We start from the raw sequence: 13025 nt of genomic DNA, 5'->3' as shown, positions 1-13025 counted from the left end.
TCCTGGAAAAGGTGAGAGGACAAAAGCAGAAATCTATGACATACACTTTATGCCTTGTAAGGAAAGTATTCATCTGTCTATCTCTCTCTTTCTTTCTTTCTACATGCATATATATAGAGATCCATATGTTTCAAGCTGTCACTAAATTGATTTGGAGGCAGATTTTTCTTTCATGTACTGCTTGGTACTGATTAGGTTAAAAATGCAATATTCAATATATGGTTTAAACCAATTGAATTGGATTTTCTTATTTGTTTTGCTCTTTTACATTCACTGTTCAGTATTTTATGGAGTTTTGCATGGTATTTCCATCAATAATAACAGTTCTGACTACTTGGAGACAGAACAATGCCAAAGCAGAAGATAGTGTTTGAAAATGCAAACAGCATTTTGTAACAATCATGCTTGCTTAATACACCCCACAACATTTTGGTGTATACAGAATCTGTGGAATCTTTAAACCATTTCTAAACACATATTTTGGGTGAGCATGAGTAGCTGGCTCTTTGTTGTATAAATAAGTCATTATTTTCTCATTTGTGTTTGTGCTGTCTTCCAGTACTCTTGTTTTCTTTAATAGTGTGAACTTTGCTTCTCTTTAGAAATGCTTCTTCCATTCACTTGTTTTTGCAACAGGTTCATTGGGCAGTACTTTGCCCATTTTTATTGTATTCTGTGTTTCTTGTGGTTTTGTTTTGATTTTTTGTTTGTTTGTTTTTTTTCTGGTGTGTAACTAAAACAAATTTCTGATTAAATTGACTATTAATAGCCATTATTTACATTAATTTGCACTTGTAATAGCATCGCTAGAGGGCAGTATTGCTTAAATTAGGCACAGTCTAGTGCTCTTCGTAAACTTAACTGCAGAAAAGCCTCCAGTACAAGCATCTTTGCATTTTTAATACATGGTCATGGCTTTCAAGTCCATTTTTCATTACATCTTGAACATAAAAAGTAAAAGTAATCTTAATCACCATGTATATTTGACATTGTTGTTTGTAACTTTAATGTGTGTAAAAGAACATTCTGTGATTTTTATGAGAAGGAATGTGCATGAAGCTTAGTAGAATATAAATGGCATTGACGTTATTGTAAGCTATAATTTATTAGAAATAATTATTAAAGTATAACATTTTTATAATAAAATATATGATTTTTCATATGTTTTTTTTCTCAGGGTAAATGCTGTGCAAAATAAATATCTTCTAATTCATTAACTGTCTCCTTGAAAAACCTCAGTACAGTATATTTTATGATAATGGACAGCAAAGACAAGCAGAATTGTAAATTAAAACACTGACTCATTTGTTCTTATTGATTTACAGGTCTCCTGACAAATGCAGCAACACAGAATCCTCGTAGGAGTGGTTTAGGCTCTCTGTGAGCTACTTAACTTAGTCAAGTTTCACTGCTGTTGATCATCATCTGTTATATGTCATCAACTCAACTGTCTGTTTCTCTGTATCTCATGAATGACAGCATAATTCCTCTGCATTATGAGCTAAAGTTTGTTCTACCATTCTAAGGATCACTGGAATAAGGAATATAGAAAAAAGAGATATGCTTGGGCATTAGCAATACAAAAACGTTCATGGTTAACATTTCATCTGCGTTATACACCACTGCTGGACTTGCTGTTACCTACATGTTTCAATCCGAAGAGTCTGCTACAATGAAGAGTATCATCCCAATCAGCCTTAGAGAAGACTGTTTTGCCTATGGGAGGACACTGAGGTGCAAAAGAGAAACTCTTCTTGTGCCCTAAACTGTCTGAATTGCTTTTATTTTCTTATACTTTCAGTATTTACAATAGACCAAAGAGCTATTTTAAAGTGGACACAATCTTACTCTTAAGAGAGTTATGTCATTAAATTGAAGGTCTCCACAAAGACATGATTCCAGCTTTCACAAAGCTGAAATGTTGTCCAGCAGAAGTCTTTATGGAAAGCTGAAGTAAAAACTAACACAGAGACCTGCTCTTGAAATGCCATGTTCAAGAGAACATAACGGAGCACTGAGAGAAAATGACCTATGTTTGAAAAACTTGGACAAAAAGAACACAAACTGTCTACACAGCACCTTTATTCCTCTGTACTTAGATTGACTTTCTCGTACTAAAATCATTTTCTGTTTTAACCAGTTAAACATGCCTCTTCTACAGTTCCATTTTTGATAGTTAAAGTTGGATAATACAGTATTTGCAAAGAGCATGTTTGGTCATCTGTGGCCTATGTCTCATCTGATACACCATTTAGCACCAGAAAGCAAATTAAAGAGAAAACAAAAGTAACACTTGTTTGAAAGAGATCATTAAATGTATTTTGAAAAGCCTAAAGTTATATATTTAACAGTTTTTATATGTTGTATATTTGTAGAAAATCCTATTTAACAATTAACGTGATAACTCTGACAGTCATGAAAAGTGGTTCAGAGTTAAGTTGTGTTTTATTACTTCAGTTGTCTCTGAAGTGACCGGTGTCGTTTGCTTTCTTCCATTGGGACATTCTGGATGTAAAGCATGACCAGAGAGGACTGTGTAGAAAAAGCAAAGAATAATGTTGTTTATATTACATAAATGCATTCAACCATTGCACTGTTGGAAGGCATTTTTTATTTTTATTTTATTTTTATTTTTTTGTCTTTATGTACTGATAAAAATAGAGTGTAAAATATTTTACTCATTGCTCTTCATAGCAAGGTTTTCCTTCCTTCCTTCCTTCCTTCCTTCCTTCCTTCCTTCCTTCCTTCCTTCCTTCCTTCCTTCCTTCCTTCCTTCCTTCCTTCCTTCCTTCCTTCCTTCCTTCCTTCCTTCCTTCCTTCCTTCCTTCCTTCCTTCCTTCCTTCCTTCCTTCCTTCCTTCCTTCCTTCCTTCCTTCCTTCCTTCCTTCCTTCCTTCCTTCCTTCCTTCCTTCCTTCCTTCCTTCCTTCCTTCCTTCCTTCCTTCCTTCCTTCCTTCCTTCCTTCCTTCCTTCCTTCCTTCCTTCCTTCCTTCCTTCCTTCCTTCCTTCCTTCCTTCCTTCCTTCCTTCCTTCCTTCCTTCCTTCCTTCCTTCCTTCCTTCCTTCCTTCCTTCCTTCCTTCCTTCCTTCCTTCCTCCCTCTCTTCCTCCCTCTCTTCCTCCCTCCCTCCCTCTCTTCCTCCCTCCCTCCCTTCCTTCCTCCCTCCCTCCCTTCCTTCCTCCCTCCCTCCCTCCCTCCCTCCCCTATTTTTATGTAAGGGTCAATTTGAAGCCTATTCCTTGATCCCATTTTCAGTGTTTTACCTCATTGTTAGAAAGCCCACTTTTTCAGCATTATTGGTTAGTGAAAATTTAGCAATGACAGCATAGACAAGGGAGAAATTATGATAAAACAGAAACAAAACCATGTTCCTTTTACTGTACCTTTTGGCATAAAAGTTTAGTACATATTGGTATGATACACTCAACAAGGGAGCTTAATTTCTTCCTGGCAAATGTATTACGGTTTCAAGTATACTACCTAATACTCCAATTAACTTTTAGTGTTATGCTAGTTCTATTCTACTAAAGAAAAAGATGTAGAGATTATTCAAGTGACCATAGATGAAAGGTACAAAAATGAAAAGTTGATTAAAGAATTTTTTTAAAGCCTACTCAAACACTGAGGCTTATATAATGCATAGGTTGCAGGAAAATATGAACTATGGATTATTTTGTCTTCAAGCAAAATAAATATATACAAAATTCTTATTTAATCACAGGATTTTGACCAGTATCAAAGTAGCAATTAAAGCCCAGCCACTTGTAAAGTGTTATGGACTGACTGCACTATAAATGACCAATGTCAGGTTTAAAATGTCATGCAATAAATGATGGTAAATAGATTTACTGTATATGTAGACCTCAAGAGCCAGATCCCTCACTCTACCAACTCTCTGTTTTGATTTATTTTAAAGGGAGCTTCGTAGCCTTATTTAGTAAACACAGAAGAAATGAAAGATGTTGCATCATTTTTGTTGCTTTACAGTATTCAGTTTTGTGTTGGTTCAGCTAAATTATGAAAAATAAAGAAAATCCTTTTATAAGTGAGACTTGTTCCCTGAGCATGACATCACCAAAGGAATTTCACCAGATGATAAGAAAGGTAGGAACACAGAGAGGAAGATGGAATTGGAAATTGAGGACATGAACTGTGTTTTGAAGTTTTACCCTTCCATTTTCATGTCTTGGGTACGTTCATTTTGATGTGTTCAGTTACAGATCATATTATGGTCATTTATTTTCAGGAAAATGGATCCTCTAAGAACAAGAGAATCTAAGAATGGACATCTGAAATATTTACATCTAGAATCGTACAGTCCAATGAGTTCTGAATATGCAACCTTATGTCTTTTTTTTCTAATTACGTTAAATAGACAAAAAAGGGTAGATGTACATGGTTATAAGGTCTACTCTGGATAAGAACTATGAAAGAAAAAAGATTCTGATTACTCTTCAGAGGTGCGTTCTAGTTTCTGAGTCTCTTGTGTACAACAAACACTTCAAAACACTTAAAATGTGTTTTGTGGTTTTCCGTCCTCCCCCAGAATGTATAGTTTTAAACAAACAAAATATACTGGCTGCCTTTGTCACTGTGAATTACTACTCTAAGAGCAGTGGTGAAATGTTTCTCTCTCAGGAACAATATGTTTTCAGAATATTGTGAACTTTAATTTTACAAAACTAAGTTACATAAAAAAAAAATTGTTTGTTTCTGAAAGTATTTTATGTGCCTCTTCCAAAGCAGAATTTGAAACACAGAGGGTAATGTCTTATTTGAATGCTATTAAATATCCGTCATTTCTCATTTTGCACACAAGTAACTTTTTCAAAACATGCTTGAAAAGGAACAGAATAATACATTAAAACACATAATAGACTAATAAAAACAACCTTCAGAACTGCAGTAAACCTCCAAAAATTTTTTGAAAAAACCTTCTATGTAGCTTTCTGTTAGCCTGGGCAAGGACACACTTAAGCACTGCTTTTAATATCTGGGATATCAAATGGAGCAAACATTAGCACACTATAGCAATCAATGTGACACATCATTCACCAATTTCATAATTATGCTTTTGGCCTTTTCTTTTTTTTTTTTTTTTTCCCAATTCATTTCTTCTTAGCAACAGCTCAGTTTTTATGTGGTATTCTCAATCATTTACTTGTTTACTGAAGTTGTACCCATGTGCTGTTGCATAAATCTTTAACCCAGGCAGTTACTATCTCATATAGCCTATTCATCACAATCCTGATTACTAATTAGAGTTTCGAGAAGAAAATAAAGAATTCAGCACTGTGTCTGAAAAGCCTTTATAGCTGTGAGGAACAGCTGAACTAGAAGGTGGCAAATGATTGGATGACCGAAAAATCATAGCACTGAATTCCTGGGGAACTGATCTAGTGGAAAGAAAAAATTAACAAGCCAGCAGGGGATGTAGCATAAGACGCCAAAAAAAAACACAAAAAGCAAAAAAAACAAAACAAACAGCAAACAAACAAAAAAAAAAAAAAAAAAACAAACCCAACCAACCAAAACCAACAACAAAAACCAAACAAAAAAACAACACAAAAAATCCCCAAACCAAACCAAAATTGAAATATCTATTATACTTAATCAGGGGAGAAAGCCACACCCAAAACCCGCTCTTTCATCACATAAACTTACATATATACAGGATCTTTTCCAATTAAAAAAATACATAAGAAGACATTTCCTTTTAAACAGCTTTGTATGATGTATACTAAGAATCACATATACATGAATAACAGACAAAGACAGGAATGGCTTGACTATTTTTTTCTGACATCACAGAATTGATCCTACATTAAAGTAATCAATCTCTCATATTGGGCTTAAGCAAATAAAGATGGACAGAAATCACAATATTCTACTTCTGCTTTCAGACTGGGGCTTGAGTGGAGAAAGGAGGTCAAGAAAGAAACTGAAGGAAAAAACAACCAAGACCAGAGAAAAAATTAAATTTTTCATTTCAGAGTATGTAGTGTTTAATAAGTGTTTTTTAGTATTCAATACATGGTATGGGAGTCAAAAGGAGTATTATTTGAAACAGGGAAATAAGAAAGGAAACATTATTTTAACTGCAGAGATAAGAATTTTACTGATAATGGTTGTCTTCTTTTGAGATATAAATTCCATTAAACTTAGAGACCCATGGGTAATATAGAAAAGGTAATTCTGTCACTGATTAAAAATAAACTAAAAACTGGGAACTAAACTAAAAAGTGGAAATGACAATAAGCCAGAATAGATAGTGACTAATACTGAGCAATTGTGTGGGAGGATCAACGCAAGTTCCTGTACTCCTTCTGACTATGAATGAAATATGAATACTGAAATTGCACAGTTTTTTAGTATCAGTAAATTACACAGATTAGTGAGGATATGGGAGGCATATGAAGACATGCAGAGACAAAATAGATCACTAAATATTAGCAGAAAATGGAAAACTGAAAATCGGGAGTGTCAATTTATCATTTCTTACACCATCAAAGTAATTGTGGCTTCAGCTATGTCAAATTTTTGGAAATATGTGAAAAAGGACTTCTGCTCTTGAAATAGATCCTAATGTTGGTTTCAAGATACTCAATGCCTAGGTCAAGTCACTGGTTTAATGTGGTAATCCTATGCTAGTTATGCCTTTTCAGAGCTCCAGCAAGCCATTGGAGGACCCTTACAGTATGTATCTGTAATCACAAAGTACAATGTGCTCATGGCACTGATGTCCTCCACATCTGGCTTGGACAGACCATGCCCACAATTTTCTAAATTCGATGTTGCCAATATTAGGCTAGTGAAAGTGACACTAAAACACTATATTGTGCTGCAGTGATGCTAAAAGATCTGTGCAAATGAACTTAGTTGATTAACACATAATCAAACCCCAGTTTTTTCTAAAAGTATTAATAAGTAGCAATAAAATGCAAAGAACAGCTACAAGAAAAAACCCAAACACATATAAGGACTGTTAATGTAAAAAAGAAAACAAACAAATAAAACCCACACCAAAATCTAGAATGAAAAAGGAACATTTCTGCAAAGATCTTTGTTTAGAAGTAAAAACTCCAAAGGTATTTATGTTAGTATAGAGTCTGACATAGCAGAAGGAACAATGTTAGCACGTACAGAGAGCAGTTTACATTATCTAAGGAGCTTGAGCACTACCTCAAAACCATTGTATAAAGCACTGTGAGCAACTGTCTGTCTTCACTGCACTGGAAGAAGCTGATGTATACATTTCTATGTTCCCAAGAAATCAGACAGGTGGTTTAGTATGGGTTCTCATACAGTCAATAACAAGAGATGCCACCCACCTCAGGCAGAGGCTATAAAGACAGGAAAGGTTGACATCAGCTGTCAACCAGAATTTTTTACTGAATTGTGAAGATGCTACAAAAAGTGGGTAGTAGAAGCCTGATGTATTTGTTAACGTGTTTGTACATTAGCAGTCTGGCTGTTAATGTACAAACACATTGCACAAAACAGCTCACAGACCCCCAGTGGCAGTAAAGAGGGCCTTCCCAGCACAATGACTAAAGCAAGTACAAGGGTCATATATTTCTTCCTGTATATGCAGACAATCTCCACCTGGAGAGATGAAAATTAATGTGGCTCCTTCTGTCTACACTCTCCATTCATTTCTACAAAGATGTATTTAGCAGACTCCAGAGCAGAAATTCAACATGGACCGCAACTTTAAAACATATAAGCCTAAATAATGTGCTATTAGCAAACAAAAAAGTATACTGGTGTTTGAAGATAATTATGTTTAATTTGACACAACTTAAAATTTCTGCCTCAGTGAAGTTATGAAGCACTTGGTTTTCTCCACAGACAGATTTGTTTCTTCTCAGAATATTGAAGAGTGCAACATGAGAATGATAATGTAACTTTCAGCTCATGCAAGATAAATCACATGAGGGTGAGCTCTGGAGGGGCACAAATTCTAGCTAAGTAAATAATGATGACCTCACTGTGCACAGGAAACTAACACTCCTGAAAATGACACAGACAGTTCTTGAGAAGAGCAAATGGCCACGCCTTGTTCTTAACTTGAAGGCTTTTCCGGGAACTTACATGTGTTGCTGTAGAATTTCTTCCAAATCGGGAAATTTTAGACATGAAAACTGTCTAAACCCAAAGATAAATACGGTAAGTTAGAGGGAAGAGTTATTGTGAAATCTTTGCATTTAATTGTAGACATCAGGTTAGTGTTTCCTGTACTTCATTATTTGTTCTTCATGGATTAACAAAATATTACTGGAAAAAATCTTTGTCACTGACTCCATGGCAAGGACACTTTTTATTATTTAGATGGTGACTGTAGTTTCCTTAAGTAGTTTGGCAAACTCAGGAAGTTTCCTCTTCTCTCCTTTTTTCCCGTTGGTTGCACCCAGTAGTGCTGTGTAGACATAGCCACTGCAATGGTTACCAGCAGTCCTAAAGGTATTATTTTAAGGTTGGTCATCCTGATTTGGCTACTGGTGTGGGTTTGGCACTGTGTGGTGCAGTACCAACTAAAAGCCCAGCTTTTAGTTGCCTCTAGCTGAGCACTTGTATGCCAGGTGGCAATTAGCCCTTAGGTTTGTTACTCTTGAGGGGATTTTTTACAGGTTGCATAATATGAAACCACTGCAATTTGAATGGCTTTCTGAGATGAACAGGTATTAAAGATTTCTTCAGTATCTCTATCCAGTTAAAAAAGAAAATTTTGTTTTTTCAGAAGTCTTTTATCATTCTTTTACTGTCTTGTGAATAATTAGAAGTCTAGATAGACGCACAGTAAAGCTTGTTGACTTTCTATTTACTTGTAAAGATGCCTTAGTCTAAAAACAAGGCAATCAGCTTGTAAAAGAACTATTTACATACAACAGTATTTTCCTGTGCTCCAAAACAGTTCTTCCTGAAGAAAAAATGTGAACCAGAAGTAAAAATATTGCTATTCGTTCAATTTTTTAAGATAATGCCTAAGCTTATATTCATAATTGAAACGTTTCCCAAGTTTAAACATTTAATCACTCAGTGAAATAATTCAGAGGTCTGTGTCTAATGATGCCATCTCGTGACACCTGTCATAATGATAGCTAACCTTGTCTGTTATTTTTCCAAACAAATATAAAAGTTATAAAGTGGCTTCATCAGATAATCAATGCTCAAAAGAAACATTGCCATCTACAAGGAGGAATATCTTGCTGAGCCTTCTAATGTTATTAATGAGAGAGGTATGTGTTTGAGGACAGTCCTACTTTCACTGTACCTTAAAAAACATCCTTACAACAAGGCACACCTCTTATAGGGGTATGAGGAATGTATTCATTTCTTAGACAGAGAGCTGACTGCAGGGAATATTGCAGCACAGTGATCTATTGCTCAGCTGTAGCAAGGTTCCAAGGCAATACTCTATTGCTATTTTCATTTTACTGAAAGGTTGCCCTACTGGAGTCCATTGACCAATATTTCCGTCCTACCATGAGCTAAACCAGCATTACTGCTGCACTGAAGTAATTAATTCAAAATATTAAAAAAATAAAATAAACATACATTTATTTATTAGAGGAGTCCAGCAGAGAACTCTTACAGTGACAGATGACATTAGCCTATAAGCCTTTATAACTTACAAGGTAATAAAATGGGGTTACATTTTTGAATTAAATTGATAACATGACCAAATCGATTTCATTAGTGTATCTGTCATATTTGCTGTTAATGATGGCTAACAGTGGAATAGAAACTGACAACAATCCCTGAAAAACTGTGCAGATCAAAATTATATTATACTGGCATTCATGAATTTTAATAACCTTTTTTATCATGAATTTTGAACTCCCTTTTAAAATTTGAAGCTCACAAGAAAGAAGAGAATTAAACTTTCTACACCTGTCTCAGCTCCTATTATTTCTATTGTTACAAGTTAATAGGCTCAAGAATAGAAGACATTTCCACTAACCAAAACAAACAAACAAAAAAAAAGTCTTGCTTTAGAGTCTCTTGTGAGTGGTTATAGAGGAATGGATGTTTCTTTGCTGCTAAAGGGTTGACATCAGAGTAATTTCTCCTGAATGACTAGAGAGCTTTAGGACACCCAAATTACTGTTTAGAAGACTGTTTGTGAAAGATGCTATTCGTATTAATAGACATTGTTACTCTAGTGTGTAACTCCCTTTAATGATAATGGAAGTTCTGCAAAAATCTACAGGACAATATACCTACTGTCAGGAAACAGCATAACTCTCTAATTCCATTAGCAGTGCTTAAATAAGTGAGAGTTAAAAGTGTTCAAGTATTGAAATGCTATACCTTGCAGCACCATTTGAGAATATCAAAATGCTCTTATGTAATGAGACACCTTGATCCCTCTGCTACCTGAAAATGTGGTAAGATATTAAATATGTGTCAAATTAGCTGAAAGACCAAATAGTCTTTCCTATTTCAAGGCCCTGAATACAACATCTTTCTTGGGTTAAAATTGTATGAAAATAGATAATTAAAAGGAAAAAAAAAAACAACCTGTGGGATAATCTTAGCACAGGTAAAGGATAACTTTATCATTTTATTAATAATTTTATCTTAAATATATAAATGTATGTGTATATATTGTACATATATAGTGAAAGACTCTGGCTCAAGCTCTGGCTTGAGCTTACTGTCTTTCTCACTGTCATAGTTGTTACACTCAGGAGCTATGACATCAACATTGGCAAAAAAAAATTAGATATATAGTCTGTAGATCTTAGGTGGTAGAGGGAGAGATATTTAGTCTTCCATATGTGAGGGTTCTTCTGGCCTTTTGGAGATGCTGATCTTTACAAGACAAACTTTCTCTTCACATCTTCTATGGTACTGTTAACAAAAGTTGGGTACTTTCAGTGGGATTCTTTCTGTACTGCACATACTATACATATATTCATAGGCTACAGACTCTTCACAGAATCTATCTACATCTTGACAGTGAATTCAAAAATACTGCTGCTCTTGATATTCAAGGTAACTTTAATTGGATTTTTTACCTATGGTGGATTAACCTTAGCCTGCAGCCAGATACCTACACAGCCTTGTTTTCACTCCTGCTCCTCCACAGGACAGTGGGAGAAAATGAGACAGGCACAGGGAGATAACCTATGAATTAATCTTTAAATAAAAACAGGCTGAACTTGAGAGAATTAGTCCAAGGCATTGACAATAAAAGAGGTGTGGATATGGTATTCACTAATTAATTTCTCCCACTAAAAATAAATCACAAGCTTCTCCCCTTCTCCCAACCCCTCTGGTGAGAGAGACAAAAGAGAGATCCCAAGTTGTTATAAGAACTATTTACAAGAAAACAAAGGGGAACAGAGTCAGTACTAATAACAAAAGTATACAAAATTAGGGTGGTTTACATGCAAAATATGCTCACTGACCAATCCAGCACCAAATGACCCCTGAGACAATGAATGAAATGGCAGCAGACCCTCGACAGTACCAGTCACATGCCCCTCCTCAGAAGTGAGAGCCCCTTACTATTGCTCCCCAGCAGTGAAGTGAGTGGTGTAGAAAAACAACCTCCACACATCCACATGGGTTCAGCCTCCGCCCCCTCACAGCTACTGTGTAAAAATTCACCATCCTGGATAAAACCAGGATATCCACCTACACCATCCACATGTCATCTCCCACAGGCTACAGGGTGGATATCTGCATATCTGCTCTAACAGTATCTCTCCAAGAGCTGCAGGGAAATACCTGCTCCACCCTGGTCTCCTCCACAGGTTGCAGGTGAATCTTATCTCTGGCACCTACAGCACCTCCCCTCCTCCCTCTTTATTGATCCATGTGTCTGCAGGGCTGTTTCTCACAGTGCTTTACCTCACTTTTCACTGCTGTGCAGTGTTTTGACCTTTGTTAAATCTGTTTTTCCAGTGGTGTTTCCATCTTGGCCAAGCTGGGTGGAGCTGGCCTAGGGCAGCTGTGATCCTCCTCACTGAAGTCCCTGGAAGCTGCTTTTCTTTTTCCCTTGTAATTGTTTGGGTTTTTTTACAGTAACATGTTTCTTCATTAATTGCAAGGGATTTAGTCTCTAATCCAGCACATTTTAATAGCAACTGTCTTTAAAAACAAAACAACCTAAACCAAACAAACAAATCCCCAAAAAAACTCAAGCCAAAATTCCACTGATCCTCAAAGCCACTTAAGTAACTTTAAAAAAAATAATTTTCAAACTACAGACATAAATATAAAAAAAGTACAGTACAGTTTCTTAACAAAGGTGATGAGGCCTGAAGGAAATCAGGAAATAAGTAAATTAGTGAAGCCAATACAGCCTGAAAAGACACCCTTCTTAGCAATCTCCTGTAGGACTGAGAAAAATTCCCTTTTCCCAAGTCTCTTTCATTTCCTGTCTCTGGGGATAATTGTATTTTCAGTGGATTAAAGAAGGAAAAGCAAATGCGTTTGACATTGTATTTATGGCTGTCTCCTGTATGCAGCCAGCTCCAGATATCTGAGGCTTTGGAATTACTTTGACAGTAGATTGCAGGCAACGGAGAACCATAGTGCACTTACTAATACACAACTGTAATCCATGACTTCCCACTGGCTTGTGTTTACTGAAGATCAGCCACTCCATTAAGACTACTCCATTCAGACCATCTCATTGAGTTTATTTTAAGATTCAGCACTGCTGCCCATTGCTGTATCCATATGTTGAGAAGTCACTAGCAACAGATAGTCCATAAGAGAAATGGCTGGATTAACCTCTTTCAATCTTCCTCTCTACCTCCTCCCCTCCTCCAAAATCCTTCATAATACTTGGGTTTGGTGGTGCTTTGGGAGGAAGGAACAGAGAAGTAGATTGCATGGCATGTGGAATGGAGTGCAATGAATAGTATTTTAAATGAAAAATAAAAGGGACTTGCTAAATCTCAAGAAACTGCATTTTTGTTTTTTACTAGATGGCTTTGAATAGGAACCTTTGTAACTCATATTATGGCATGCTGAGTTTTTTGATCTGTCCTATCATGGGGGACTGTAA

The 13025-nt window shown here is 35.9% G+C and overlaps 1 protein-coding gene across 1 annotated transcript in view; it reads left to right on the top strand.

Moving 5' to 3' along the window:
* Nucleotides 1-2598, top strand: part of TAFA5 (TAFA chemokine like family member 5) — a 400494-nt gene extending 397896 nt beyond the window's left edge. Inside the window, exon 4 of the mRNA XM_053978647.1 lies at nucleotides 1326-2598. Within this exon, the coding sequence (XP_053834622.1) occupies nucleotides 1326-1334 (9 nt within the window). The 3' untranslated portion in view covers nucleotides 1335-2598. The remainder of the gene's footprint in view (nucleotides 1-1325) is intronic.
* The last annotated feature ends 10427 nt before the right edge of the window (nucleotides 2599-13025 follow it).

The sequence above is a fragment of the Vidua macroura genome, chromosome 5 (assembly GCF_024509145.1).
Source record: "Vidua macroura isolate BioBank_ID:100142 chromosome 5, ASM2450914v1, whole genome shotgun sequence".
Lineage (NCBI taxonomy): Eukaryota > Metazoa > Chordata > Aves > Passeriformes > Viduidae > Vidua > Vidua macroura.
This window is presented reverse-complemented; position numbering and strand designations above follow the sequence as displayed.